The sequence below is a fragment of the Trichophyton verrucosum genome, assembly GCF_000151505.1.
Source record: "Trichophyton verrucosum HKI 0517 chromosome Unknown contig01205_1.f1.exp, whole genome shotgun sequence".
NCBI classification, from domain to species: Eukaryota; Fungi; Ascomycota; class Eurotiomycetes; order Onygenales; family Arthrodermataceae; genus Trichophyton; species Trichophyton verrucosum.
Window position 1 is genome coordinate 1 of NW_003315142.1, and position 24,382 is coordinate 24,382.

At 49.8% G+C, this 24,382-nt stretch overlaps 10 protein-coding genes across 10 annotated transcripts; 3 read left to right on the plus strand and 7 right to left on the minus strand.

The window, feature by feature from the left end:
- Window positions 1-49: 49 nt before the first annotated feature.
- TRV_07952 (uncharacterized protein) lies at window positions 50-1,630 on the minus strand (the record flags this gene model as incomplete). Its single annotated transcript, XM_003017982.1, has 1 exon — window positions 50-1,630. The coding sequence occupies one exon, from the start codon at window positions 1,628-1,630 to the stop codon at window positions 50-52; it is 1,581 nt and encodes a 526-aa protein (XP_003018028.1).
- A 2,607-nt stretch (window positions 1,631-4,237) lies between these two features.
- On the plus strand, window positions 4,238-6,046 carry TRV_07953 (mitochondrial chaperone ATPase (Bcs1), putative; the record flags this gene model as incomplete). The annotated part of the gene is made up of 1 exon (XM_003017983.1): window positions 4,238-6,046. The coding sequence occupies one exon, from the start codon at window positions 4,238-4,240 to the stop codon at window positions 6,044-6,046; it is 1,809 nt and encodes a 602-aa protein (XP_003018029.1).
- A 792-nt stretch (window positions 6,047-6,838) lies between these two features.
- On the plus strand, window positions 6,839-8,218 carry TRV_07954 (uncharacterized protein; the record flags this gene model as incomplete). Its single annotated transcript, XM_003017984.1, has 3 exons — window positions 6,839-7,106; window positions 7,272-7,405; window positions 7,460-8,218. 3 exons carry the CDS (start codon window positions 6,839-6,841, stop codon window positions 8,216-8,218), a joined length of 1,161 nt encoding a protein of 386 aa, XP_003018030.1.
- Window positions 8,219-10,363: 2,145 nt separating this feature from the next.
- TRV_07955 (C6 transcription factor, putative) lies at window positions 10,364-12,454 on the minus strand (the record flags this gene model as incomplete). Its single annotated transcript, XM_003017985.1, has 3 exons — window positions 10,364-11,480; window positions 11,620-11,709; window positions 11,769-12,454. The coding sequence occupies 3 exons, from the start codon at window positions 12,452-12,454 to the stop codon at window positions 10,364-10,366; spliced, it is 1,893 nt and encodes a 630-aa protein (XP_003018031.1).
- A 74-nt stretch (window positions 12,455-12,528) lies between these two features.
- On the minus strand, window positions 12,529-13,773 carry TRV_07956 (uncharacterized protein; the record flags this gene model as incomplete). Its single annotated transcript, XM_003017986.1, has 1 exon — window positions 12,529-13,773. One exon carries the CDS (start codon window positions 13,771-13,773, stop codon window positions 12,529-12,531), a length of 1,245 nt encoding a protein of 414 aa, XP_003018032.1.
- A 935-nt stretch (window positions 13,774-14,708) lies between these two features.
- Window positions 14,709-15,666, minus strand: TRV_07957 (uncharacterized protein; the record flags this gene model as incomplete). Its single annotated transcript, XM_003017987.1, has 2 exons — window positions 14,709-15,064; window positions 15,150-15,666. 2 exons carry the CDS (start codon window positions 15,664-15,666, stop codon window positions 14,709-14,711), a joined length of 873 nt encoding a protein of 290 aa, XP_003018033.1.
- A 567-nt stretch (window positions 15,667-16,233) lies between these two features.
- Window positions 16,234-16,546, minus strand: TRV_07958 (TCTP family protein; the record flags this gene model as incomplete). Its single annotated transcript, XM_003017988.1, has 2 exons — window positions 16,234-16,318; window positions 16,392-16,546. The coding sequence occupies 2 exons, from the start codon at window positions 16,544-16,546 to the stop codon at window positions 16,234-16,236; spliced, it is 240 nt and encodes a 79-aa protein (XP_003018034.1).
- A 108-nt stretch (window positions 16,547-16,654) lies between these two features.
- On the minus strand, window positions 16,655-17,368 carry TRV_07959 (TCTP family protein; the record flags this gene model as incomplete). The annotated part of the gene is made up of 4 exons (XM_003017989.1): window positions 16,655-16,824; window positions 16,913-17,021; window positions 17,075-17,313; window positions 17,359-17,368. 4 exons carry the CDS (start codon window positions 17,366-17,368, stop codon window positions 16,655-16,657), a joined length of 528 nt encoding a protein of 175 aa, XP_003018035.1.
- Window positions 17,369-19,549: 2,181 nt separating this feature from the next.
- TRV_07960 (uncharacterized protein) lies at window positions 19,550-21,863 on the plus strand (the record flags this gene model as incomplete). The annotated part of the gene is made up of 2 exons (XM_003017990.1): window positions 19,550-21,032; window positions 21,097-21,863. 2 exons carry the CDS (start codon window positions 19,550-19,552, stop codon window positions 21,861-21,863), a joined length of 2,250 nt encoding a protein of 749 aa, XP_003018036.1.
- A 737-nt stretch (window positions 21,864-22,600) lies between these two features.
- Window positions 22,601-23,274, minus strand: TRV_07961 (uncharacterized protein; the record flags this gene model as incomplete). Its single annotated transcript, XM_003017991.1, has 2 exons — window positions 22,601-23,101; window positions 23,161-23,274. 2 exons carry the CDS (start codon window positions 23,272-23,274, stop codon window positions 22,601-22,603), a joined length of 615 nt encoding a protein of 204 aa, XP_003018037.1.
- Between the last annotated feature and the right edge of the window lie 1,108 nt (window positions 23,275-24,382).

Genomic DNA, 24,382 nt, shown 5'->3' on the forward strand with positions numbered 1-24,382 from the left:
TTTTTTTCACTTCTCTTCCCGTCCTTACTGTTCTTAATATTCTGGAACGTCATTCTCCTCCGATTCTTCTCTTCTCTTTTCGAATTCTTAACGGGGGGATCGGCTCAATAGGGGAGTATAGACCCTCTCCTCCGTCGAACGTACTCCAACGGGTCGTTGCCTCGGACACCGGTCTCTTCTCCTCTAGCCGTGGGTTCGGGATGCCAGAGCCTTCGACTAGCGTTGCTCGGCTGTAGTTGGATGGGGAATAACAGGAGAGTCGATGCATTTCTCCAAGCAGGGATCGATACTCTGCTGCTTGCTCCTTACTCGTCTTGATAGTCTGTGAGCGAGTCAACCTGCTGCTTCTATGGTCGTTATTTTGACAGACCGGCTTGTGGACATTCTGATTCATTTTGGAATAGTTGCCGCCATTGGAGTACACACTCTGGGTTCGTCTCGACGGGTATTCATATCTAGTTCCAGCCCGTGAACTAGATATGCTCGGTGACCGCAACGGTTGAATTTGTGTGTTACGTCTTGTCTCGGAACACGCTGCCATAGCTATTCTCAGCGATTCGCTTCTCTTCATTTGACTAGCGCTAGTTGGACGATGACACTCGGCCCTGTCGATTCTATGTCTTTGCTCCGACTCTGGCTCTGGTTGTAACCTTGTCTTTGGATCAGGAATCGTTCTATCCTGCTGCCGTTCTGGTTGTGCTGTGACCGGCTCTGGATTTACATCAATCAGGGTCCGGTTAAGATAGCAGTCAATAATTTCATTTGCAGTATCGACCTCGGCTTCAGAAGTCGGGAGGGCACTGTTGTCTGGGCTCCGAAGTGTCTCCATCGACCGTGGTCGCCTGCTTGCCTGACGTGTGTTCACCGATGTCCATCTGGTTGGCCGGTGGGTGACGTTGCTCTCTGCTCTCCTCAGCCCGCAGCCCTGGCCGGTAGCAGCGTTCTGCCCCTGAGATTGCGTACCCCTGACATCCCGCCTGACAGCCTTCAATTCTAGTGCGTCTTCCGCGCTGAAAACGAACATTTCCAGGCTAGATGGACCGTGGCAGCTCATCAGCTCTTCCACCCACCTCACAAGTTGCGGTGGGTTCCTGTTTTTCCGCCTCCCTATCCGACTGAGAAGAAGCGTGCGCATATCCGTCAATGCAGCCCGGTCTCTCGCAAACCGGCTGACCATGCATGCCTCGCACCCGTCGCTCTGATAATACCATGTGAAAGATGGCCTGATGAGATATTTCCTCTCCACTGCTTCTCGCGTCATCCAGAGTCCGTTCACAGTACGGAGGTTGTGTATCATGCGCCTCTGCTCAATTGACAACCGTGTCTGCCTTGATACCAGCCCATTCAGGCCTTCACCAACTTCTGCCCGTATGAGCCCACAGAGTGCATGACTTATCTCTCTATTCAGCGTCTTATGGATAAAACATGCAGCCTTCGCAGGCTCTCGTATGAGATTTAGCTTGTCCACCATCAACGAGAGGAGTCGCGATCGGCGAAGGTACGAAGGTAGCTCAGTGGTCAGTTTGGCAGCAGCCTCTCGTTCCTGAAACTTCTTGACATCAAGAAACAAGATGCGCGCCAACTTCTTGACATCTTCCCTACTCAGGTCCTCAACCTTCAGCTGTGTCATGGCTCCTCTGGCGGTTCGGTATTGAATTATCGCTTTCTGGTGACAAACACAAAGACCAAAGTCAAGGATTCAAATCGATAATCAAGAGTCGATGCTCTAAAAAAAAAGGGCTGACTCTTTCTTCGATTAACCTCCTTTATATCACCGATCTTTTTGACGATTTACAGTGCGCATGTACCAGAAGACATCAAAAAAGAAGGGAAAACGCAGGCGCAACAAGGGCAACAAAAGATCCATGTTGGTGAAGCATGCAGAATGTTCGCTTCTCTTCTTCCTCCCTGGACTTTCCTATCAATACCATTCTCCTTCATTCATACATGTGTTTGCTACTTTGGTCAAATTTGGTACATTCTTCCACCTTCCTTTGGCGCATATAGACTATATATACAGCATTCTGTATTCTGGCATCATCCAACTGTTTGCTATATGGCGCACTCACCATTTAGGGCGCCACCCCCTGAAAGAAGAGATTTAGAAAGTTTCCCAGACATCTTTCGACCACTCCTCTAACTCGGTGTTATTAAATCTAATATCGCCCTTATTTCTAAACGGGGCTCGCAGAAAGAGGTCGGTAAAGGGAATAGTCAAAGGACCGCCGGCTATATAGCTATCCTGCCTCCGTTTCTTAATGGTAATGATATTGGAGGACTGCCGCTCTCGTAACTCCAGAGTGGCCATATCTTCGAACCGTGATCTTAGTCCGAGATACTTTAATAAAATAAGGACCACCTTTATATCACCAGCAGATCTTTGAATCCACCGTCTTGCGACCCTATCAAGGTCGCTCTGGCTTTGAGATTTCCCCGTTTCTATCCCAGGTGTTGGCCCCTTAGGTGTCCTCCCTGTAGGGAGATTGCGCGGTCGAACGGCATAACTAATCAGCCTGCTTATGCTCGATAGCTGCAGAGCCAACGGGGGTAATATAAGCAGGGGGCCACATGCCCATTGATGCGATTTTGAGGATTATATCCTGCTATTTCTGCGGTCTGCCTCTCTTTCGTCCTCTCCTCTCTCTTCCGTTTATTTTCTGCATGGCGAGCCTTCGCTGCGCCGGCGGGACCTCCCAGTGCCTCTAGATCTTCTCCTCTGATCCCCTGGCTAATTATGGTGTCTTGTTTTCCTATATTTTTTTGCCTTCGACATGGCAGAGCCGAGGACACCACCTTGGTCTATACTCCAAATCCAATTAGATATACCCGAAGAAAAGATAACAAAGGATATATATTGCAAACATACGCCTGCTCTCTGTGACTGTTGTCTCTCGAATAGTAAAGGGATCACCCGGCTTTCTAAAAACTGCCGGCGGTTCTTCGCCTGGCCGTCTGTGACCTCCACATCAACCGTCAAGCTAGACATGTGTCTAGCCTCCCTTCGGCGAGCGTCCTTCTCTGGGGGTGAGTTGCGATTTCTGAGGGTAGTCAGTAGTTAGGCCCGCTACCCCATATTTTCTAACGTATTCCCTAATGTTTTTGGCCGTCTCTGGCGCTTTCTCCGGGTCGATATCTGCCTTTATGTGGTCTGTCATTCTATCGACTTGTATGCGTGTGCAATATTTCTTGTAATATTGGTTGTTTTTGCTGTTGATGTGGTGTATCTTTTTAGGTGGGATATTCTGGGATGTTCTGCACGAAATGATATTCTTGATATTGCCATAAGTAGTCAGTCAGTCACTTTTCGCTCCTTGACTACTACGGCTATTCACTCTATTGTTGCGTATTCACATACCCCAGGAATTCGCCAAACAGTTCAGGAAATGTATATGGTCCTCGCTAGTCATGTTACGAGCGATATTATCATGTCTGAGCAGCTCCGAGTAACCATTCAGCGGTGGCCCTTTTTTCCTCCTCATGGGGTATCTGTATCTCGTAGCAAGCATATACTCCCATACCCACACTAGTTAGTTAACTAGTCAGTATGGTGTCCCGAATAGAAGTTAGTTAACTACAGCTTGACCTAACGAACTGGTTGATAGAGGTCCTTCTCGACACTGACACTCCCCCAGGCCGCCGCGAAGACGCATTACCTGCCGAATAATAAGATACCGAGCTGCTCACCGCATATTTTCTCAGGCCGAGATAAGGATCTGGCTGTCAACGAGAGTTAACTAACTAGTTAACTAGTCATGGTGGGTAACTAACTAGTGACTCATATAACTAGGCAGCACTCAGCCTTGCTGTGAGGCTGAAGCAGCTCCAGTCCCGTCGGCGAGCTCTTGAGGACACCGAGGATTATCAGAAATCGTCATTTAAGCCTGAAGAGGAAATCATCCCGCCTACGGGCGATCGGAGATACCTCAGGGTGACGCATATGAATGGCATATGAAGGACGCAACTCCACTCGATTGGAGACCCCAAAAGATGAGAAGAGTCATACTCAGCCGCATCGATGAGATAACTAACTTGATGGATCCAGAGCAAGACGACCCTGGGAGGAGATATAAACAGCAGCTTCATCCTGTCTCTGCGGTGGTCTTGACTCTTGTCCCCAGCAGGCGACGCTTGAGGGAGCCTCACCTCATTATCGTTGCTCCCCATAACCAATCTCTCATAGTTAAATCTCCCTCCATTCTCTCCTGTTAACTAGTTAACTAGTTAGTCAATAGGCAAGATGGCCGCGGCCGAAGCTGTCTCTGGGTCAGCGTTCGTTCCCAGGGACACGCTGGCCGCCGAGGGTGTCTATGAGATGTTCATTCCTGGCTTCGGCGTCCTGTCCCGTGTCATTTCCACGCTCTTTCACATTGATATATCCCAATATCTCCCCTTCCTGTTCATCGGGGCACTGATAATCGCCGCATCTCGGTACTTCTTTGACGGCGTGTCCAACTTCGTGCACAGTCATTTCATGTCCTCAGTGCAGGTGCATGTCAATGACGAAGTGTACAACTACTTGATGTATTGGGTGTCGAAGCAGAAATTCGTCAGTCGGGCGACAGATATCTTCGCCTCTAGCTCGGTGGAGAGCCAGTATGTGTCGAGATACGACGACGACGAGGATGACGATGATGATGATGACCAGCGGGAGGTTGACGACGACGGAATTAACATGATTGGGAACGAGGAAGACTTCGAGGAATACTGGAAACGGACGAACAGATGGGACAAGATCAAGCCCATCCATTTCACTCCTGCTCTCGGGACGCATTACTTCTGGTATAAGGGACGCTTCCTCACGGTCGACCGGGCCAGAGAGAAGTTAAATACGTGGAATGAGACACTCCGAATTTCTTGTCTGGGGCGGAATACGGCATTTCTACGAGACTTGATACGCGAAGCCCAGCTGAGCTATCTGCACCGGGACGTGAACAAGACAATTATCTATCGGTGGTCGAATTCAGACCCTTCGTCAGGGCCAAGCTGGACCAGATGCATGGCACGACACCCAAGACCGCTTTCAAGTGTCATTCTGGACCAGGAGCAGAAAGATGCCTTCCTGGACGACGTCAAGGACTACCTCCATCCCTTTACGAAGCGCTGGTATACTAACCGTGGCATTCCGTATCGTCGAGGATACCTCTTCAGCGGACCGCCGGGATGTGGAAAGACGAGTCTCTGCTTTGCTGTTGCTGGGCTGCTCGGACTGAAGATCTATGTCGCTAATCTTAGCTCCCCGAATCTGACTGAGGAAGGATTGGCGTCGCTTTTCGCTACCCTTCCTCGCAGATGTATCGTCCTTCTAGAAGACATCGATACCGCTGGGATAACCAAAAGCCGTCTGCAGGCCGGCGCTCCGTCTTCCATTTCCCCTGCTGCACAAAACGCCTCCACGCAGTCTCGGTTGAAAGCCAGCTCTGTCAATTACGACGACGATGATGATAGTGACGGTGAGGGTTTTGGCGAATGCGGCGGACAGACCCCCGCCCCCGTGTTGCTGCAACCAGGCATCTCGCTTTCTTCACTGCTCAACACCATCGATGGAGTCGCATCGAGTGAAGGCCGTATTCTCGTCATGACCACGAACCATGCCGAGAATCTTGACCCTGCACTGCTGAGGCCTGGGCGCGTTGATCTGACGATCGAGTTCAGCAATGCTGACTCACAGACTATAGTGTCCCTGTTCCGAGCTATCTACTCCGAGATCGAAGGGGATTGGGGCGATCCCGTCTCTTCCAGTAAGATGGGCGAGAGCAGGGGAGATGGAGATGTGCTTGCCTGCAAGACCAAGCCTAACGCAGCCACAACAACTCCCCCCAGTGCTCCTACCACTCGCCAACGAATAGGACATGGCCTCTCTGCAGATCAGATACATGATCTCGCCCAGGAGTTTGCCAGGCAAATACCAAACAAGCAGTTCTCCCCCGCCCAGATACAGGGATTCTTGCTATCGCACAAGGCGTCCCCGAGAACGGCGGTCGAACGGGTCGGGGAGTGGGTGGTCAAGAACAGCAAAATCAATTACGATCATGGAAGCGACATGTGAAAGTTGATTGATCATGGAGAGAAGGTCTCGGTTGCTATTGAGAGGCAATATTGAATGGAATAGATCTATGCCTCACGATATGTATATAAATATAGATATCCAATATACTCCATATATCGTCATATCTACATAGAGTATTGAAGTGGATGACAGTAAAAAAGCTCTGCCACGTGCCTTGGATCAAAAAAAAAAAAAAAAAAAAAAAAAAAAAACAAAAGTTATGCTTCTATGCTCTCTATTCGATAGAGCTTCGGCCGCTGCTCCCCAGACCAAAAAAGATAGGCGAATGATAGAAGAGAATAATAATAAATGGCCCGTTCGTTAACTAGTTAGTTAGTTACACAAGCCAGGTTGGGTGGCGGACCCAGATTGTCAGGTCTATGAAGGGGAGTACTTGACCCAATAATAACTAATAATCTAGCTACAGTTTTGAGTCAGACAGGGTATGTATAACTACTTAGCTCGTTTATTACTAACAAGATGTGGATGATCAGCCTATTTTTCTATACAGAAGGCCAATCTCGATGCTTCAAGGGATAATACAAACCCTTTGAAAAGGGGGTAGTTAGCTAACTAGGGCTTGCTCAATCATGTGACGCACACTCCGCGGGCGGGTCCAGAGTTCTTCTTATTCGGGCTTTGGCGCTTGGCCCCTTTCTGTAACTTAACTAACCAGTTAACTCACGACCAGCCATAACTACGTACTTACTTTGCCGCCCCGCGCGTTTAACTGCAAGCTCTTCCATCTCGTTATATTGTCTATTATCATAAGCCCCCCACTCTGAGAACTGCATGCAAGAAGAAGGGAAAAAAAAAAAAACAAAAAAAATGAGCCACCCAGGTCCTAATACAGAGTTCGAATCGGACCGGAAGGCTGAGCTTTTACGAAGGCTTAAGAACTTACTCGACATCCCAGTTCCATCTCCTGCATGGGCGGCCCTATGGCTAGCGGACCTTTCTGTACTGGAAACCACAGTTGAAGATATTTCCTCAAATGATACAGCTCTACGGGGCTTGCGTTCATCGATAGTGCAGGACAATGGGCTCCTTGTTCGACAGTGTAGGGGCTGTTTTCCCTTCCACTGCCATCCTATAACTAGACTTAAAACTAACTCATTTTAAGGGTGCCAAAGGGATCGGAAGGGTTCGGCGACCTCTTCACGCGCGTCTTCCCCTTCCCGTGGGCTTATCCACACAGCAAGCAGTCCGTTACAGCGCTCTACAGTGATAGGACAGGCCGTGCAACGCCAAGAGGATGCTGGGGAGGGTCCTTCTGACCTCCCAGCAGCACCAGAACCTCATACTCCACCCAGACCTACCAAGCGTCAGCGAACTCGCTCGTTTTCTGCTAGAGACAATGTAAGTTTTAATCTCGAGTGTTTCGTTTGGTACAGACTTTGCTAATAATCTCAGTGCTGTGTTCGAGATGGCGATAGATGCATCATTACGAAGCACGCCTACCCTGATGTCGCCCATATTTATCCTTACTCTATGGGTGGTGTCGCTCACGAGAGCCCAAATTCAACTTTCTGGATCCTCCTTCGGTCTTACTGGTCCAACGAACGAGTTGAAAACTGGCGGGCAGCCGTATTCCCACGGGGTACTGAAACTCTTTGTAACCTTCTCTGCCTGAGTCCAAATATGCACCGCTGGCACTCGAAAGGGCTATTTGGTCTGCAACCCGTAGAGATATCCGAGGATAAGAGTCGTTTGACTCTGAAATTCTACTGGCTCCCACAACATCAATTCTCTCGCAACGTTGACCTCTCAGCTCGCCCAAATATCCCTTGTGATCTTAACGGGCTGGAAATGGACTTCAAGGCTTGGAATGCAATCACTGAGCGGAAAATTAGATCTGGTGATGAAATAATCCTAACGACCAGTGACCCACAAAACTTGCCACTCCCTGACTGGGACTTATTGGAACTACAATGGACGCTACAGCGACTAGCTTCCTTGAGCGGTGCTGCAGACATAAACCCTCAGGAATATTCTGATGATGATAGCGATGGTGTTGAGTGGGAAGAGGATTTCAGCTTCGAGGCAGAACAAGATGACCCCTTTACTTATTCTAGAGTGAGATCACCAGATGGAGATGTCGAGCCCTTCTCTCTAGTATCCGAAAAGCAGATGCCGGATGTTATTTCAGCTGAAGCGGCGTTTGCAACGTAAATAGTTAGTTTAGTTAAATTTATTAACTAGCTGTGACATGAAGGTATTCCAAGATGATAGAACCACTTACTGCGCCGTATGGGGAGTGGTTGCGGAGGTGGACGCACTCTCGAGTGTCACACACGATTACTAGCCAGTAGCACCTCGTCAACCTAGACTCTCTCTCTATTCTCGTGGTTTTAAACTTTGATTAGCACTTTAAATGGGTACATGTCAGCCTGGGCTCAAGTTTTGATTAGTGCCGCCCAGGTGTTCATTGTCAAATATGTCTGCAGCTTTCTCCTCACGTTGAGATTATCGGCTCATCGTCGGGGGATCGATCTTCCCCAGACGTGACAAAGCCAGCTCTTCAGGAATGACCGGACCTGTTCTTCGTCCTCCCACGGCGTGGGGAGCTCAGGTAATTCATGAAACCTGTGACTCTCTGGGATGGTATTGTGTCAATGATATAGCGGCTGTCTCTGAAGCTAGTTAGGGGTTTCTTCTCCCCTTTTTTGGCTTAGCGGTTTGATATATCGTTAAGGGGGAGCCAGGAGGTAAGACCGGCAGCAGAAACCAAGGCTCCAAGCACTAGGAGACCTGAGAAACCGGTGGTAGCTCCTGAGGAGTGTTTTTGCCGGTCATTCACACCCGAAGTTATGAAGAGATTCTGTATATCGGGTTAGGGTTTAACTTTATCGATACTCGACCAGAGGTATAAACTTGGCCTTAGGCGGATTGATTCCGTGCTTGAGGTTCGTTACCAGGTGTAGATAGGTCACTACCTTGGGGGTATATAATTACCATGGCAGGGAACGTGAGCTATGATTCAACCTTCGTATATGCGGGCCGAACCTAAATAGCCATTGTGAGGAATTAGACGTGAAAGTATGTAACCCACCATATGTGGAAAAGTCGATTGCTTATTACTAGTATCAGTGTCAACATGTGTGCCAACATATGGCAGCGATCTCTTCTATACCAAGTCTAGAGCTCGGAACAAGCTAAGCTCTTGTCTAGGCACTAGTGTTAACAGAGACAATAGCATGGTGGTAAAGTACATATATAAAGCATCTAAATTGGCCATCCCTGTGCACGATTCTTGCATAAAAGACTAGTGTCAGCGTGAGACTAACTCTGGAACCGGAATTGCAGCCAGACAGCCACTGCACATATGATTCGATGATGGGTGGGTATGGCATACCACGATGTGCCTCGGCGGCGTCTAAACACATTCAAACTGGGCAGCATCGGTGCATGCAGCCGCACCAGTGCACCAACTCTGTTGAGAGTGTTAGAATAGGAAACGCGGATGGCGAAGACGGACATCTTATAGCTTACCTGCCGGGTTTGGTTCAAGGTGAAGTAATACATGCGATCTCACGCTATATGCCCTGAGGACCATTAAGGGGAAGGTGTTGGATTCCGTGGTCCTTATAGAAAGCCCTTCGAAGCCTGCTTCACGAGAGTGTCCTATAGAGGGAAACGGCCTATTGACTGAGGACGAGCAAATAGCATTCAAGTTGGAACACACTGGTCGGCTTGGACAATTTCCGTATGTGAAGGCTATTCCCTGCCGCCCACTATATAGCACGTAGAGTGCGAAAATCTTTGCTGTATTTGATAGAGACAGGAACCTGACAAGCTATCCAGCCTTCACTATCCGGTTGACCGATCGTTAGTTGGTGATGTATACATAGCAAGTGGAAGTCGACATACCAGATATGAAAAAGCCCTTTCCGTTCACCATGCTGTCTCAAGGCAGCGAGGCGGAGGTTAGACATAACACCGCAAAAGGAGGCGAAACCATTTGTTAGGGTATTATCCACCATTGATATATAGCCATACAAATGCATGCTGATAAGAAGAAGGGAAAAAATAAACATAGAGAGAATGTGAAAAAGAGAGAGTTTAGTATTGTCAAGACAGCGGAGGCGTGTACGTCGAAGTAAAGGGCCACCCAAGTAAGGGCAGATGCAGCCGCAAGCACATGGCTAGCTGGTTCAGCGTAAGAGTGAGAATTACCGGGCTGCGACCTAGGGAAGTAGGAGTTGCAAGCCATGTCTGTGAGCTGGCGAGGAAGTAGAGCACAAATCCTCCAAGTTTTTTTGCCATGGGCTGCACAGACAGCTGAAATTAACTTGTTCTTGCGTAAGTTAAATGTTCTTAGCCGAAATCAGCCCAGTTTCTGTTATTGCTTGGGCCTACCATTGTGCGATCATGTATACCCATTTCGCCATCTGAGACCTGGATCGTGGATGATAAGGCCAGATCACTAGGGTTCGTCTGAGGCTCGTTGTTATCTAGGTCCATGTACCCGTCAATAATTGGGAGATATTGCCCAAATACAGCGTCCCATTGGTCCCAATCAAAGTTGACATTCGGCTCGAATGCACTTGGATGTGGTGGCTGTTGTTGGGGCTGGGGCGGTGGCTGTGGCCGCTGCTGTTGTTGTTGCTGTGGAGATGCCTGCTGCGTCTGTTGTGATAGTTGCGGACGCTGTTGTGGTATTGCCTGCAGAGGAATATCAGCTAATGCCGGCTGAGAAGTTTCTATTTTGAGTCCAATGGGCGGTGCCATATTGGCTCGGTCACCAGCCAGAGCAACAAATTTCGCGGAGTTTGGGTTAAGGTAGCCGCGCGCATCTCCTTGGCCAAGCGCCGGGATTTGGTTTAATGGTCCTGAAGGGTTCTGGTATACCGGCTGGGAGGGCCAGAGGAACGCGTTCGATGACGGCTGTGGGGTTGTAGCATTACCTACAACAGGGATTGTGCAGGTGGGACTGGGGATCTGTTGCTGTTGTTGGGGCAAAGTTGCGAACGTGATAGGCTGTTTGTCCCTTGCACGGCTCGACTCCGCTGATGCCTGTCGAATATGCCTGTGGTCATCGTACGAATTCTTGATCATCGCATAGTAACTATCTGCAAAGTTTGTCGTGGGGGATGCACTCTGATCCTTGAGGCTTCTCTCCGGATTGCGAGTAGAAGTCGTTGATACGGAAGGGCTTCTGACAGGTGCAACACCTGCCTGCACCTGAGCTTGTTCAGTCCAAAGCAATTGTGGGTCAAGCCCGGCCTTTAACCACGCCTTCTCGCGAAGTCTTCGCATCATATCCCAGGCTTCTCGCCCGCCATCGTTCAATGGCCTTGAAGTCGTGACCCCATCTTCGCCTCCTACAACTCCACCATCCGGACCGGACAGGGAGAATATCTTATCAATAAAAGCCCTAGACTTGGGTGCCTCTGAGCTTGTAGGCCGTTCATATAAATCGATAAGCATTATCCTAGAGAAAAAAAAATATCAGTATATAATAAGGTTGTTTACAAGTCCAGTGGTACTTACATCGTTGCATGCATCGGTTGGTGATTTCTGCTGCATATCAGATTATGTTCAATGATAAATGGGTGATACTCTATACTTACCCTGGCCAACTCCATTGGAAAGGCTGGAAATCTGGGTCCGTCGCAAGGAGGATAAATTTTTCCATAAAACCATGACAATGACGTAGTGCACTATAGTATAGTTTAGTGTGATTCAATCACATCACTTAATTGATGTTAATGGAACATACCATTGCCTTGCGGCTGGCCATATCTTGCTTTTAGCATTCTTCAGGAAAGGCTGGTAAGCCACGCAGAAAGCTTTATGAACAAACAAAGACAGTAATATCTTTGCCCATTTGTGGAATGCAGTTAACACTGGAGTGTGATATTGCTCACCACACCCAGGTCCACCGTTAGGGAGGTCGGGCTTGATACATCGGGTCGTATCGGAATTGGCACTTGGGCGTTTAGGGTTGGAAATTCGATCAACGAGCGCATGAAGTTTAAATTGAAGGTCTACAAGGACTGATTTGAGATCTTCCATATCCTTTCTCGTGACAGGTCTAGTTCCCAGTTGTATCTTCAGAATCTTCCGAATGGCACCTAAGTACGGGTTAGTAACCATGCGTTTTATATACCAGGTACAATCATGGGAAGAAAAGGACTTACGGGCCATTATGTATTTTCCTTTGGCAGAGATGTAGTACACGTTAACCATCGAACTCCCGCATATTGATGGATCATCCGGCTTATCGGGACGTCGGTAGCCCTCATCTACCATCCGTTCGTACACTTCAGCCTCTGGCGAAGTGAGCAGTGTGTCTTTAACTTCGCTGGTAAGACGAACGTCCCAATAGTTTTCGTCACTGACGAGAGGTGGAAGGCCACTTGACATAGCAACTACACCATCCATATGAACAATATGCCACCACATCCGTCTGCGCATCTCAGCTTCGCAGTGGGAGATACCAAACTGTGCGGGGTCACGGTGCAAGCCCATGGTTTGAGCTACGCGAAGGGCCAAACTGTGAAGAGGCTGCTGGTCAAAGGTTCTTCTTCCTTGGATAGGATGGTTTGGACAAGGAGGAAGGCAGCCAGGCCGTTGAGGGATGGGCTTCGAGGGAAAGATATGGTCTTTAGCCATCGAGTGACTTCATCGTGGAAAGGTTCGGTTAACGCCGAGCGTGACTCAAGGTTGAACTCGGCATGGATTGTCTTTAGGGAGACGGTGACTGAGCCACCGTACCAGATGGCATAAAGGAGTGGGATAAAAGAAGGTCTAGGATACGGGGCTCCCGGTTGTCTATACATGGCATACCAGTCCCAGAATTCTTCATATGATTTGAGCACATTGGGAGGGTGGAGAACGGGGCTGATAGCTTGGACGCCGGACATGAAAGATTTATATAGGATGTTGCTTTCATGCCTTGTTGGAACGTGATTGAGCATATCTGCCTGTATAGGCTTTATGTGTGAAGAAGGTCCGCCGGCCTTTGGGTAGAGGATTGAATCATGCATGTTACTTTCATGCGTGGCCAGCCACTGTTGGACCTGGCTGTTAGATTCATCCGACTTTTGCACTGGGGATATCGAGGGATCATTGCCACCATTAGAGGGAGCTGGCTGGGGTATAATCGGTGGTTGGGAGCGATTCTGGTTTCGGAGGAGTTGATTTAGCTCATTAATCTCATCCGAGATGTAAGCCCAGTAAGTGGTCCCAACATATCGAGATCTACCACTATCCTCCAGACTCAAGTGTCCCAAATTCAGGGTACCCACAGGGTCAACAAGGTCGGTAGAAAGACCAGCTGGGATTGGGAAATCATCGTTGCTAGCATCGTCGGAATTACGCCTGGGGCTGGACTGGCGCGAGACGGAGGCCGATGATGAGACCGATTTGTTGCGAGCGCGTCCTGACGCACCATCAACAATTCCAGACCTTCCAGCAACATTTGAGCCGGCACTCCCACCTCCCGCGGTGTTTCCTTCAATGCTGTGCGCATCACCTGTACGGCTAAGCCGTTCGATCATGGAGGTAAGCCGATCCAGGCGGGTGGCGATTTCATCGGAGCCAGATTTCTGGTCTCGGAGACGTGCCTGGTAGTTCAGCAGTTCACGGAGGCTCTCCTGCGGAGACGAGAGGTCTAGTTCATCCTTTTCTGCAGGCTTTGACATGTCTCTCTTGCGTTTGACTCTCTGGTGGTTGTCCTCGGCACGATTTCGTTGGGCAGCAGCGGCCGTAGAATCATACATGCACTCGGTGCCTGTCTTGACACAGTTCCCACATACTGGATGGACCTATTGAAGTGCAGAACGGTCAGCTAGTAGTCATCGTTGGATACGTGCGGCAAGCCAGATAGGAAACGAAACAAACCTTGTCACACTTGACCTTGCGCCGCCGACAGGTATGGCACGAGTAGCTCACCCTGGTACGAGTGATCTGTTTCCCACCGAAGCCATGGCTCTTACGCCGAGGGGTCGTCTTGCCAGCAGACGGGCCCGGGGTAGCACCAGAAGCGGAACCAGAAAGATAATTGCGATGGTCTCCCGCGAACTGGCCATTACCTTGAGGTCGTTCGGCGACGGTGCTGCGCTGCTGGGGAATGACGTCGCCCTGAGCCAGCGGCGGCGGGTTCTCGTCCCACAGACTCATTGGCAGGGCAGAGGCGGATAGAGGGCGGGAGAGGTCTTAGTACCACGACATCTGCCACAGAAGCAAGAGCTTTTACTTCTTCGCAGGGAGCGAGAGGGCTGGAGATAGCGTGAGGTCGAAAGTCGAGGTTGAAGTCACAAAAAAACGTTCACGAGGGGATGCGCGCTTATCGCCTGCCGGCGCCGAAGTTAGGCGCGGTGTTGGCTCGTTAAGTTCTCTTAGCGCGGAAACTCCACATTTGCCGGCTTCGAGATGCGTCTGAATTAATAATTGATGGCCGAGTTACAGGCTGACAGTGCGGTCGATGTGACTGGTCATGCTCGTTTTATGCCGATGACGGAGTAATCTACGGCAGCGACATGTCTCAGCTACAGCTAGCGTGCTCGCTAACTAGTTAGTTCGTTACGTTGGCTCTTAATTCGCCATGTGAGCCGTTGGCTGGCGGTTGGTTGTCAGAGTAATCCTTTCTGCAATGGCTGCTCATTTTGGGCCAAGCGTGTGTTAAATGATATGCTAATTTATTGTTTAACCAAGTCTATGCTTTCCCCTTCTTTTTGTCCTTCTTCTTCTTGGGCTCTGGCGGTGCGTTGCCCGGTCCTGACATTCCGGGCACACCAGGCATATTCGGCATTCCAGGCATTCCCGGAAGACCTTGTTGTGCTTGCATCTCCTTCATAGCCTCCTTGAATGGATTATCGCTTACTCCACCGCCGGTCAAAGCAGGGGAATGCAATGGTAAGACTTTGCTGATTTTCCATCCTCGCGGCGTGGCGGGCGGCCCCGGCGGCTTTTCTGGCACAGGCATACCCTGTAACCTCAGTCTGAAGGGAGACTGTTCAGTAGTTGGGTGCGATTGTAGATACTGCGCAACATGAGTATATAAATGATGTTCTACCAGCAATTAGTTGATATCCCGATAACCAGTAAAGATACAGTGAATGAAGGGAAAGGGAAAAAGGAAAGCCAAAAGCCGTACTATTTTTTATACTGGAATGCGCCGGTCGTCCTTCCTCATCTTTCAACATGACACGCACACGCCCGGGATTCGACCAATCCTTGGGGTGCAGTTTATCAGGCTCGAACCCAACGCTCAACCCGAGCAGCTGCGTGGCGTCCAGGATGTCCTTTGCCAACGGGCTCTCCACAGCTAGCTTCCGACTGACTCTCCTACCCTCTGCGCGAGTTCGCGATTTGTCAAAGTAGACGGCGTATAGACACTGGTATGAGCGTGGGATGTCACGGCCCTGAGCGATGGTGGGACGGCGCATCTGCTGCTGCGAGCCAGGGAAGAGAGGCGGAGACGGGGACGAGGAGGCGGCGGCCGGGCGTGCTGGGGGGCGAAGGGGCATTGTGCTGCTACTATTATTTCTGCCGGCAGAGGGGCCCTCCATGTCCTTGTGGTATATGATTGAGTCTTTGGCTGGGTCGAAATCCGACGGGTCCATGTCGTCCGGGTCTGAGTCGGAGACTTCTTCGACTCGCGCGTGAGACATGGTGGAAGGCGGTGCTGTATCGAGTCAGAGAGGGATAAGAAACAGGCAATACTTCGGGTTAGAAGTCAGATGTGGAGGCTGATGGGTGTCGGTGGTTGGTATTATCGTGTATTTTGCGATGGATGATTTTGCCTGTGGAATTTGGAATTTTGGCCTTTCTTGCTTAGAGTGTTTGCATACTTTTGATCTCCCAGTGATTATCGCTATAGCCCAGCCCAATCAACCGAATAATTATCTACACCAGCAGGAACTAAGATAACTGTTCATCGGAAGTGTTATCAGCTAATATTGTCTAGCACGATGCTTCTACTGTTTTGGCTATGGGTGGGTAGTAAAGAATAGAAAACACAACTACAGGTGGTATTACGACAGGACCTTGGTGGGTAAAAGAATTCCCGCCACCGGTCGAGATTCAGAGAGTTTTGAATTATCTGCTGGGAATTTATGCATCTGGGAGAAGCCCCGAGGGGTGGCCAACCCTTTTTTTGAGGGCCATTGTATGTCTGTATGTGGAAAAGGGTGGACAACTAGTGGACAAAAATATAAAATAGATAGAATGTCGATTCTCTAGATTTTCATCTCCTTGAGACCATGCTTCCAGAAGGTGAAGTATGGGGTGATTCCATCTTCGCGGTAGTTGAGGAGGACAATCCTGGAAAGAGGAGAATTATTAGTCCAATGGCACGACTGAAAAGCCCGAAGGCGGCGGGGGATGCAATGCTTACATTCCATCGGGGTTCATAGACTCGCCAGTGTAGGTCTCGTAGTCCTTGAAGTTGGCCAAAATGGTCTTTGCAGCGGCCTGGGCGCCGGTCTGGAACTCCTTGATCTCGTCTTCGCTCTTGCCTGCCTCCTTGAGCTTCGTGACAACACACTTCATGTAACCTGCACGACAGTGTTAGAAAGATGGTATTGAAAGACAGAATCCAAGAGTAGATAATATGATAGAGCATTGACTATGGCGATACCACGAGGAAGGTATCTATCTCTATTTGGTGCGGGGGAGGGAGAAGGTACTCTTGACGGCAGAGGTGTAGGCCTTCTTATCGAACTCAACGGGGCTGAGTCTGAAGGAGTCGGCGACGTCGATGACGGTCGTGCTAGTATCCTCCGTGCCTTCGTCGGCCTCTTCAGCGGAAGGGTTGGCTCCCTCGAGTTCTATGGACAGGAGTTACTCCCCGGTTAGCCACCACACACTTTTGGATACCAAAACACAAAGCGAAGGAGGTGAATAAGGGAGCCGTACGGATGTTGTCAGCGCCCTTGGTGACTCTCTTTGCGTCGACCTCGTAGATGACGCCCTTGTCTTGCATCTTGTAGGCGTCCGAGATGAGCTCGTCATCGGTGATGATATCCTGTCCTGCGTCAGATCCCACGCTGCGCCTAGAGAGACCGCGGGGTCGCTTACCTTGAAGATAATCATGATGGCGGAGAAGACGGCGGTGGGCTGGTTGAAAAAGGTCGAGGAGTTACCGGCGCAAAGAAGCTGGAATCGAAGCAGGCGTTGAAGTCGACGGTGACGCTGAAGCTGAAGAGAGAAGAGGAAGAAGAAGAAGAGCAAAAAAATAAAAATCCCCGCGATGGGCAAGAGGGAGAAACAGTAAAAAAAAAAAAAAGGTAAATTTTTGGAGGGGAAACAAAAAAGCCCTTGCCAAGCCACGAGGCGAACTTAAGCTGACTGTTACGGCATACATATTATCATGTTGATATTGATATAATCAACTATATAATATTAGCTAGGAGGGTCTACGCGATGATGTTATGTGTTATGCTTTAAAGGATCATCTCCAAGGTTGCGACAGCGAGTTGTGTTATCGACTTCTTTTTTCTATCACCTGTGGATGTCAAAGACAAGACTGGGTCGTAATTGGCACCAGTGGAATGCAAGTTGAAACCACTTGACCGTGCTGTTGGAGCATAAGGTCTTCGTTCATGCCTTGGGTGAGCAAGCAGGAAATAAAATGGATGTATCAAAGGATCGGGATGCCACATGCTCAGACATGGTTTTGCGAGTCAGCCTTCTTGGGCACTTTTCTGATATGCATGGATACATGTATGGGATACATGTATGGAGACATAAAAGGGATACCCTGAGTCCGCTGCCCTTCTCCTTGCGCAAGTCCGCAGCGAGTTCATTGGCGGACGTAATTTCTTGGGACCAGCATTTCTCAATGATATGGCCTAGCCGGGTGTTGGCCGTTGAGGGAAAGGTTGTCTCGCAGCGGCCAAGTGTACATGTCCTCTAATCCAGCAACCTTGGCCAGTCTCAATCTCAAACAAACATGACGATGCCGAATTGCCCAATATCATTGCATGGTTGAAAAACCAAGGTCGTCAGAGCCGTTCAGGTCCCAATCGGGAGACACCATCGCTGATTCGCCAAAAATCACCGAGCTTAACGGATAGGCCAGTAATAAGTTGTCCACACGGATATGGGTGACGATGATGCGACGGCATTCAATGGATTCGTGGATTTACGTTAGGGTATGAGCCGTCCATTGTGAACCAAGATAAGCTGTGTCGACTTCTCCGATGGCGTTGAAGGCCGCCGTTCTTCAGCGGCGGCATCTGGATTGCAGGTCTGGATTGCACGGTCGTCCGAGAAAGGAGTGAAGCAGCGTACAATCTCGGGACGGTCACCCAGCCTTGGGCCTGGATATTCGATGTATTCCGAGTGCATGCTGTCGTTGCTCGGCGACTTTGGAAGAGTAGATATAACCAACGACGAGGCCAAGGAGCAGCTTCGGCAGGGCAAAAGACTTCTGAAGCAAAGCTGCCAAAAAGGGACACCGGCTAACCTCTTCGAACTTAGTGATTTGCTTACATACGCAACAACAGGTAAGCGATGTGTAAGCAGACGCTAGACTACTTATAGTTAGACCAGAAATGCTCATCCATGGATGTAATCATGTCACGTGGGTGTTAATTGCTGAGTCATCATAATCTCTTCCTCTTTTGGGGTTCTTAGGGTTAGGGTAAATTCATCATTTTCTCCCAGGCAGCATCCAGCAATCCCAGGGCAGGGATAAGCAGGAGAGCGGGCTCGATTGAAGAACTATCCTGGTTTGTTTTTCGGTATACTCCGTACATTTTGAATTAGATGGCCTTTGGTGATGTTTTGGGAGAGACGGCGTGCTTGGGGAAATGTCTTCCGTAGTTAACTAGTTGATAATAATAAGTGGATGGAGTGAATCATGCAGCATATGATAACTATGGCTGGCCGAGGGCAGAAATGGCTGCTCAACCAGCTCACTACCTAACCACCCTCGCTATTGATATTATCTTCCGTATACTCCGTATGTAATGCATAAGGGAGCCCGTGGGAGCAACGGCTCAGCTGGGATCACAGGCAGGTGGCGTTGCATCCCATCTTCCTCGGCTTGCTTGGGCGGTTCGGCTCCACGTTGACTAGCCGCTCAGGGGCTAACTCATGGTTACCTAGTCAGATACTCCGGACATGGTGGAACGATGAAGCTGGGTCTCATTCCGGAGTAGTTATATAGTTAGGCCGCTGAGGAGAATCGAGGTGGTCAACTCGCCGACGGGCCCTGTGGACTCTCCGCCCCCAGCCCTTAACTAGATCAATCGCTCTCTCCAGGCTCCTCCTTCCGCCGTCATCGCTGTAGTTAAGCAAAACAGCGGACTGTCCCGGCCAGCAGCTTTCCCCGGACTCTTTTTAGTTGCCTGACAGCTCCATCTCCATCTCCATCCTTTTCAACCTGATCTGGTGCAACTCCCCAGCCCTGACTAGTCAACGCTGTTTACCAGAAGGCCGCCCGTCCTGCTGCTGGTGGGCTGTTCTCTCGCTTGCAACCCTAAGTCTTCGTTATCGTTTTATCTAGTTACTGCTCATCTCCTAAGTGCCTGTTAATTATACCAAGCCATGGCTCTCACCGTCCAGGCATCCCCGTTACCCCCAGCGCCTCGCCCCGAAGATATCTTCTCCCCGGCCCAGTGGGAGACTCTTCTTGCGATTGCAGACACCGTCATCCCATCCATTGGGTGCACAGGCACCGCGGACTCCTCTACCACCCATCTCGTCTCCCAGCCCCAGTTTGATGCCCTCGTCTCTTCGCTCCGGCCGGCGGCTGTCGAAGATGAGTCTGAGGCTGCAAAGGCTGCTGTGCAGTACCTGGACGAGAGTGCCTCCTCCATTCCCGGATTCAAGGAGAGCATGTGTCGTACTCTAGCACTGCATGTCCACCAGGAGGGCCTCAGGGGCATCAAAACCATATTGGCGGGACTCAACAACTTTGCGGTCTCGTTTGCGCTTACAGGGTCTCGGACGCCCTTCCAGCACCAGCCTTACCATGTTCGCAGGCAGATTCTGTCTTCGTGGAGGTCCTCCTATCTGCCTCCGCTGCGGGCTGCTCACCGGGCGCTTATCGCCCTCACCAAGAAGTCCTGGGTCGGCTCTAGCCCGTCTCTGCCTCTCGTTCTCGGCTTTCCCAACGTCCCCGTCCATGGAGCCACGTCGGAGAGTTTTCCCTATTCCTTCCTCCAGTTTCCGGCCGGAGATGGACCCGAGATCATCGAGACGGACGTTGTCATTGTTGGCAGCGGGTGTGGTGCCGGCGTGGCTGCGAAGAATCTCGCAGAGGCTGGCCATCGAGTCATCGTGGTAGAGAAGTCTTACTTCTTCCCTAACGACCACTACCCCATGTCCGGCAGTGAAGGTGCTTTCCATTTATTCAGCAACGGTGGAGCAGAGCTGTCGGACGATGGTTCGATAGGCGTCGTCTCTGGCTCGACTTGGGGTGGAGGCGGTACTATCAACTGGTCGGCGTCGCTGCAGACCCAGTCGATGGTACGGGAGGAATGGGCTAACTCTGGCTTGCCTCTATTCACATCTTCTGCCTACCAGACCTCCCTTGACCGAGTCTGTGACTACATGGGTGTCTCCACTGACTTCATCCAGCAAAACCATGGAAACAGCGTGCTGATGGAAGGTGCTCGCAAGCTTGGATACTCTGCCAAAGCCGTACCCCAAAACACAGGCCACCAGAAGCACGCCTGCGGATACTGCGCCTTGGGATGTGCCGCCGGTATCAAACAGGGGCCCGCCGTTACTTTCTTGGCCGATGCAGCAAGAGCTGGAGCTACCTTTATCGAAGGCTTCAAGGCTGAAAAGGTGCTCTTTGGTAGGAAACTGGCCAAGGGCAAAAAGGTTGCCATCGGTGTTCGAGGGACGTGGACTTCTCGGGATGCCTCTGGAGCAACCCATGGTAAACCGGCCATAACCCGAAAGGTCGTCATCAAGGCGAAGAAGGTTGTGGTTTCATGTGGAACGCTTGAGAGTCCCCTGCTGCTTCTCCGTAGCGGACTCAAGAACCCGCAGATAGGCCGCAACCTTCGCCTTCACCCAGGTAAATGTCTCCCATCTCATCTAAAAAAAATACCCTTCTGTTCATTTTTCTAACTATACCACAGTTATCATTATGTCTGCCATGTTCGATCATGAAACTCGGCCATGGGAGGGCTCCATTTTGACATCCCTTGTTAGTGATTTCGAGAACCTCGACGGCCGTGGCCACGGCTCAAAGATCGAGGCAGTCGTCATGCTTCCAAACTTTTTCCTTCCCTTGATGGCATGGGATAATGGGCTCGACTACAAGATCTTCGCCGCCAACGCGCGCCGAATGGCAGGTTTTATCAGTCTGACCCGCGATCGAGACACCGGAAGAGTATACCCTGACCCCAATGACGGAAGATGCCGCATCGAGTATACCCCTTCTGCCTTTGACCGCAAGCACATCCTAGAGGGCATCATCGGCGCCGCAAAAATCGCATACGTCTCCGGTGCCAGAGAGATAAGATCTTCATCGTTAGCTATCCCGACTTTCACCCGTCCGGAGACATCTTCTGATGCAGCGGATGAGGGTGTCAACAATGCTGCATTCCAGGAATGGATCAAGAAACTTCGTACGGGCGTCCCTCTGCCGCCGGAACAGTCTATGTTCGCAAGTGCCCATCAAATGGGTACATGTCGCATGGGGATTTCCCCAAAGACAAGCGTCGTTGACCCTACGGGCATGGTCTGGGGCACTTCCGGCCTTTACGTCGCCGATGCCTCCGTCTTTCCAAGTGCCAGTGGCGTCAACCCCATGATAACCAACATGGCCATCACAGATCTCACAAGCCGTAAACTTGCCTTCATCATGAGCCATGATCCAGAAGCTATCAAGTCGCGGCTGTAAAGCTCGGCATGCGATGCCGCTACTGCTCAGCGGTTCCCCTCTTTCTTCCACCTATAACCAGTTCTTTTTTGAAGGAAGATCACCTCCCTATTTTTCTTGGATGAACCACGATAGGAGGATACATCCGTCATGCTTGGCATACCAGAGCCAATGGAACCCTGTAAACAATCTCTGTGTACGCAATACCTGCGTCTATCCTTAGTAGTTATTCGTTAGTTATACCTAGGCAAATGCACCTTTCTTTTAACTAGTTGTGACGATTCCCATCGGTATCAAACAGCCTTCTTAGTAGATAATAAAGTAGATTTTTATAATATTCGTTTTGAGAATAGAATTATATGCTCTCTATATAGTTAAGTATATTCACTAATATAACTAGTTATAGTATTTTATATACCAGCCGGGGTAGGGTGGCGACCCGTCAACCACCAGCGTGAATTGACACTTCTACGCAGTGTTAGCGACTAGTGATAACTATTATTTTTACCAAATCCAAAACTGACTATCAGGTATCCCTCGTCAAACGTCAAATAGAGCGAACATCCCCTGAATTCGAGAGGCTTCTCCTGTAATAGCGATATTAAAAATAATAAGTGTATCAATCGCCGTATAGTGACTATGCCCTTAATTAATCAACCAATAATTATGCCAAGTCAGCAACCAATTTGATCAGAAGACCCAGATATAATGTCAGATCCTTACATACAAAATAAATATACTACCAAGGCAAACAATATTCACTTCCCTTTCTCCTTACGGCTTTTTTCAGCCCATGTGCGCTCTTCAACTGGGTCAAGTACCCCATTTTCCCCTACGCTCAACAACGTTTCATCCCAGAATATCTCGGCCAGTTCTACGGGGACCCTTGCCATTATATCCGCATAAAACACTTCGCTTAACATCCCATAATCTTCGTCTTCCTCGAAGACACTAATATATCCTACTCGACAGACCTTGTTATCAACTGTACTTTGATCGAGAATAGTAAATGTCCTTTGTGCGAAAGAGAGGTGCCCAGGCCTTAACGCTTTCGTCGCCCACTCTCGGACCTGTTCATCTGTCCAGTTAAGAAAGGGAGATTCAAAATCCACTGGCATTGGCTTGCGGGAGCCGTGAGTGATTGAATCGAGATCGGTTGTTTGGAGAATACATGGAGCCATGCCATAGGCCGGGAGGCCGCCTTCACCAATGACATCTCTTATTACCGCGTACGACTCATCGATAGACTCATCAAGAATCTGGAATGGTAGGCAGGTGAGCTAATAGTAAATATTTAGTAGTTTGTACTCATACATACATCTGAGGGTATTTTGGCGGTACAAAACACAGGATACATTGTTATGCATTCAGAGACTCGGTCTTCAATGTCATTGTAAGTGTGGTCCTCCTCCTGGTGCTGCCTGTCGCTCATGCGCCTTGTAGTTACAGGCATTGTCAAAGATAGAATGTCAATCAATATGATAAACGTTATGTTCTCGATCAATCAAAGCATTCCCTAGCTCTGCCTATATATAATATAGTACACTCCCAATATATATATATATTATTGTTGGAGCTGGCGTTTGGCCAGCGTCTCGGATAACTATAGGATGAGCTGCTTCCGCCACCTGCCGTCACCTCCTTCATCATTTCGCCCAGGCACCATTCGGCCGATCGGTTCCCGTTCCTGTATAGATAAATAGCCGTAGTATAGCAGTCTGTCTAGCTAGCCATCATCATTCATCATTCCTACGCCTATTTATCTGCCTTTCCTGTGCAAGTGAAGGTTTTACCGCCGCTGCTCCAACGCGGCCATTGATGCCGCTCCCATTGGTATATATGCGTATTGTTGTTGGTTCGGTGGCGCCATACTCCCTGATAGCTTCTGTGGCAGATTCGTTAATGCGGGCATGTGGGGGTGTCCACCATGGCGGCACTACATGCGGCTGGCGTTTCTCAAGCCGATCGAGCTGCAGCTTAAACTTGCGTTCTAGGATATCTGAAAACCGGTTGAGAGGGCTTTTATTGTCACTGGGTGCTGCCATGTCATCGTGCAGCGGTGACGTTCTGGTACGCATTGTAGCCTCTGGGGTAGTCTACTCGAGCTGCTGCTATAGTTACTGGAATCAGGTGTGCTTCCACATCCGCGGCTGCTCCGGCGATTGTTTGGAATGCTCCTGTGATGATTTGGGCTGCGCGCCTCTGAATCCTTTTGATGGCGCTTATCATGCTGCTGCCACGACTTGTGTGACCAGTACCAGGGATATGCCATGCAGAACAACCATATGGCATCTGGGGTATGATCATTGCTCTATACACCCTCCGGAGATTTACTGCCCCCGTTCCCCACGTTGAGGACACTAGGTGATAGGATATGGCGATGAAAGGGTTACACCAGGGTTCTTGGATTGCTAAGATATCGTATTCCAGGATCCTAGGGTTTTGAAATAGACAGGCGAGGATGACGTTCCTTGATTTCTGGACGTTGTACTGTAAGATTCGTAGTTCCCGGTGTCTTATCATAGGCACAGGCCTGCATC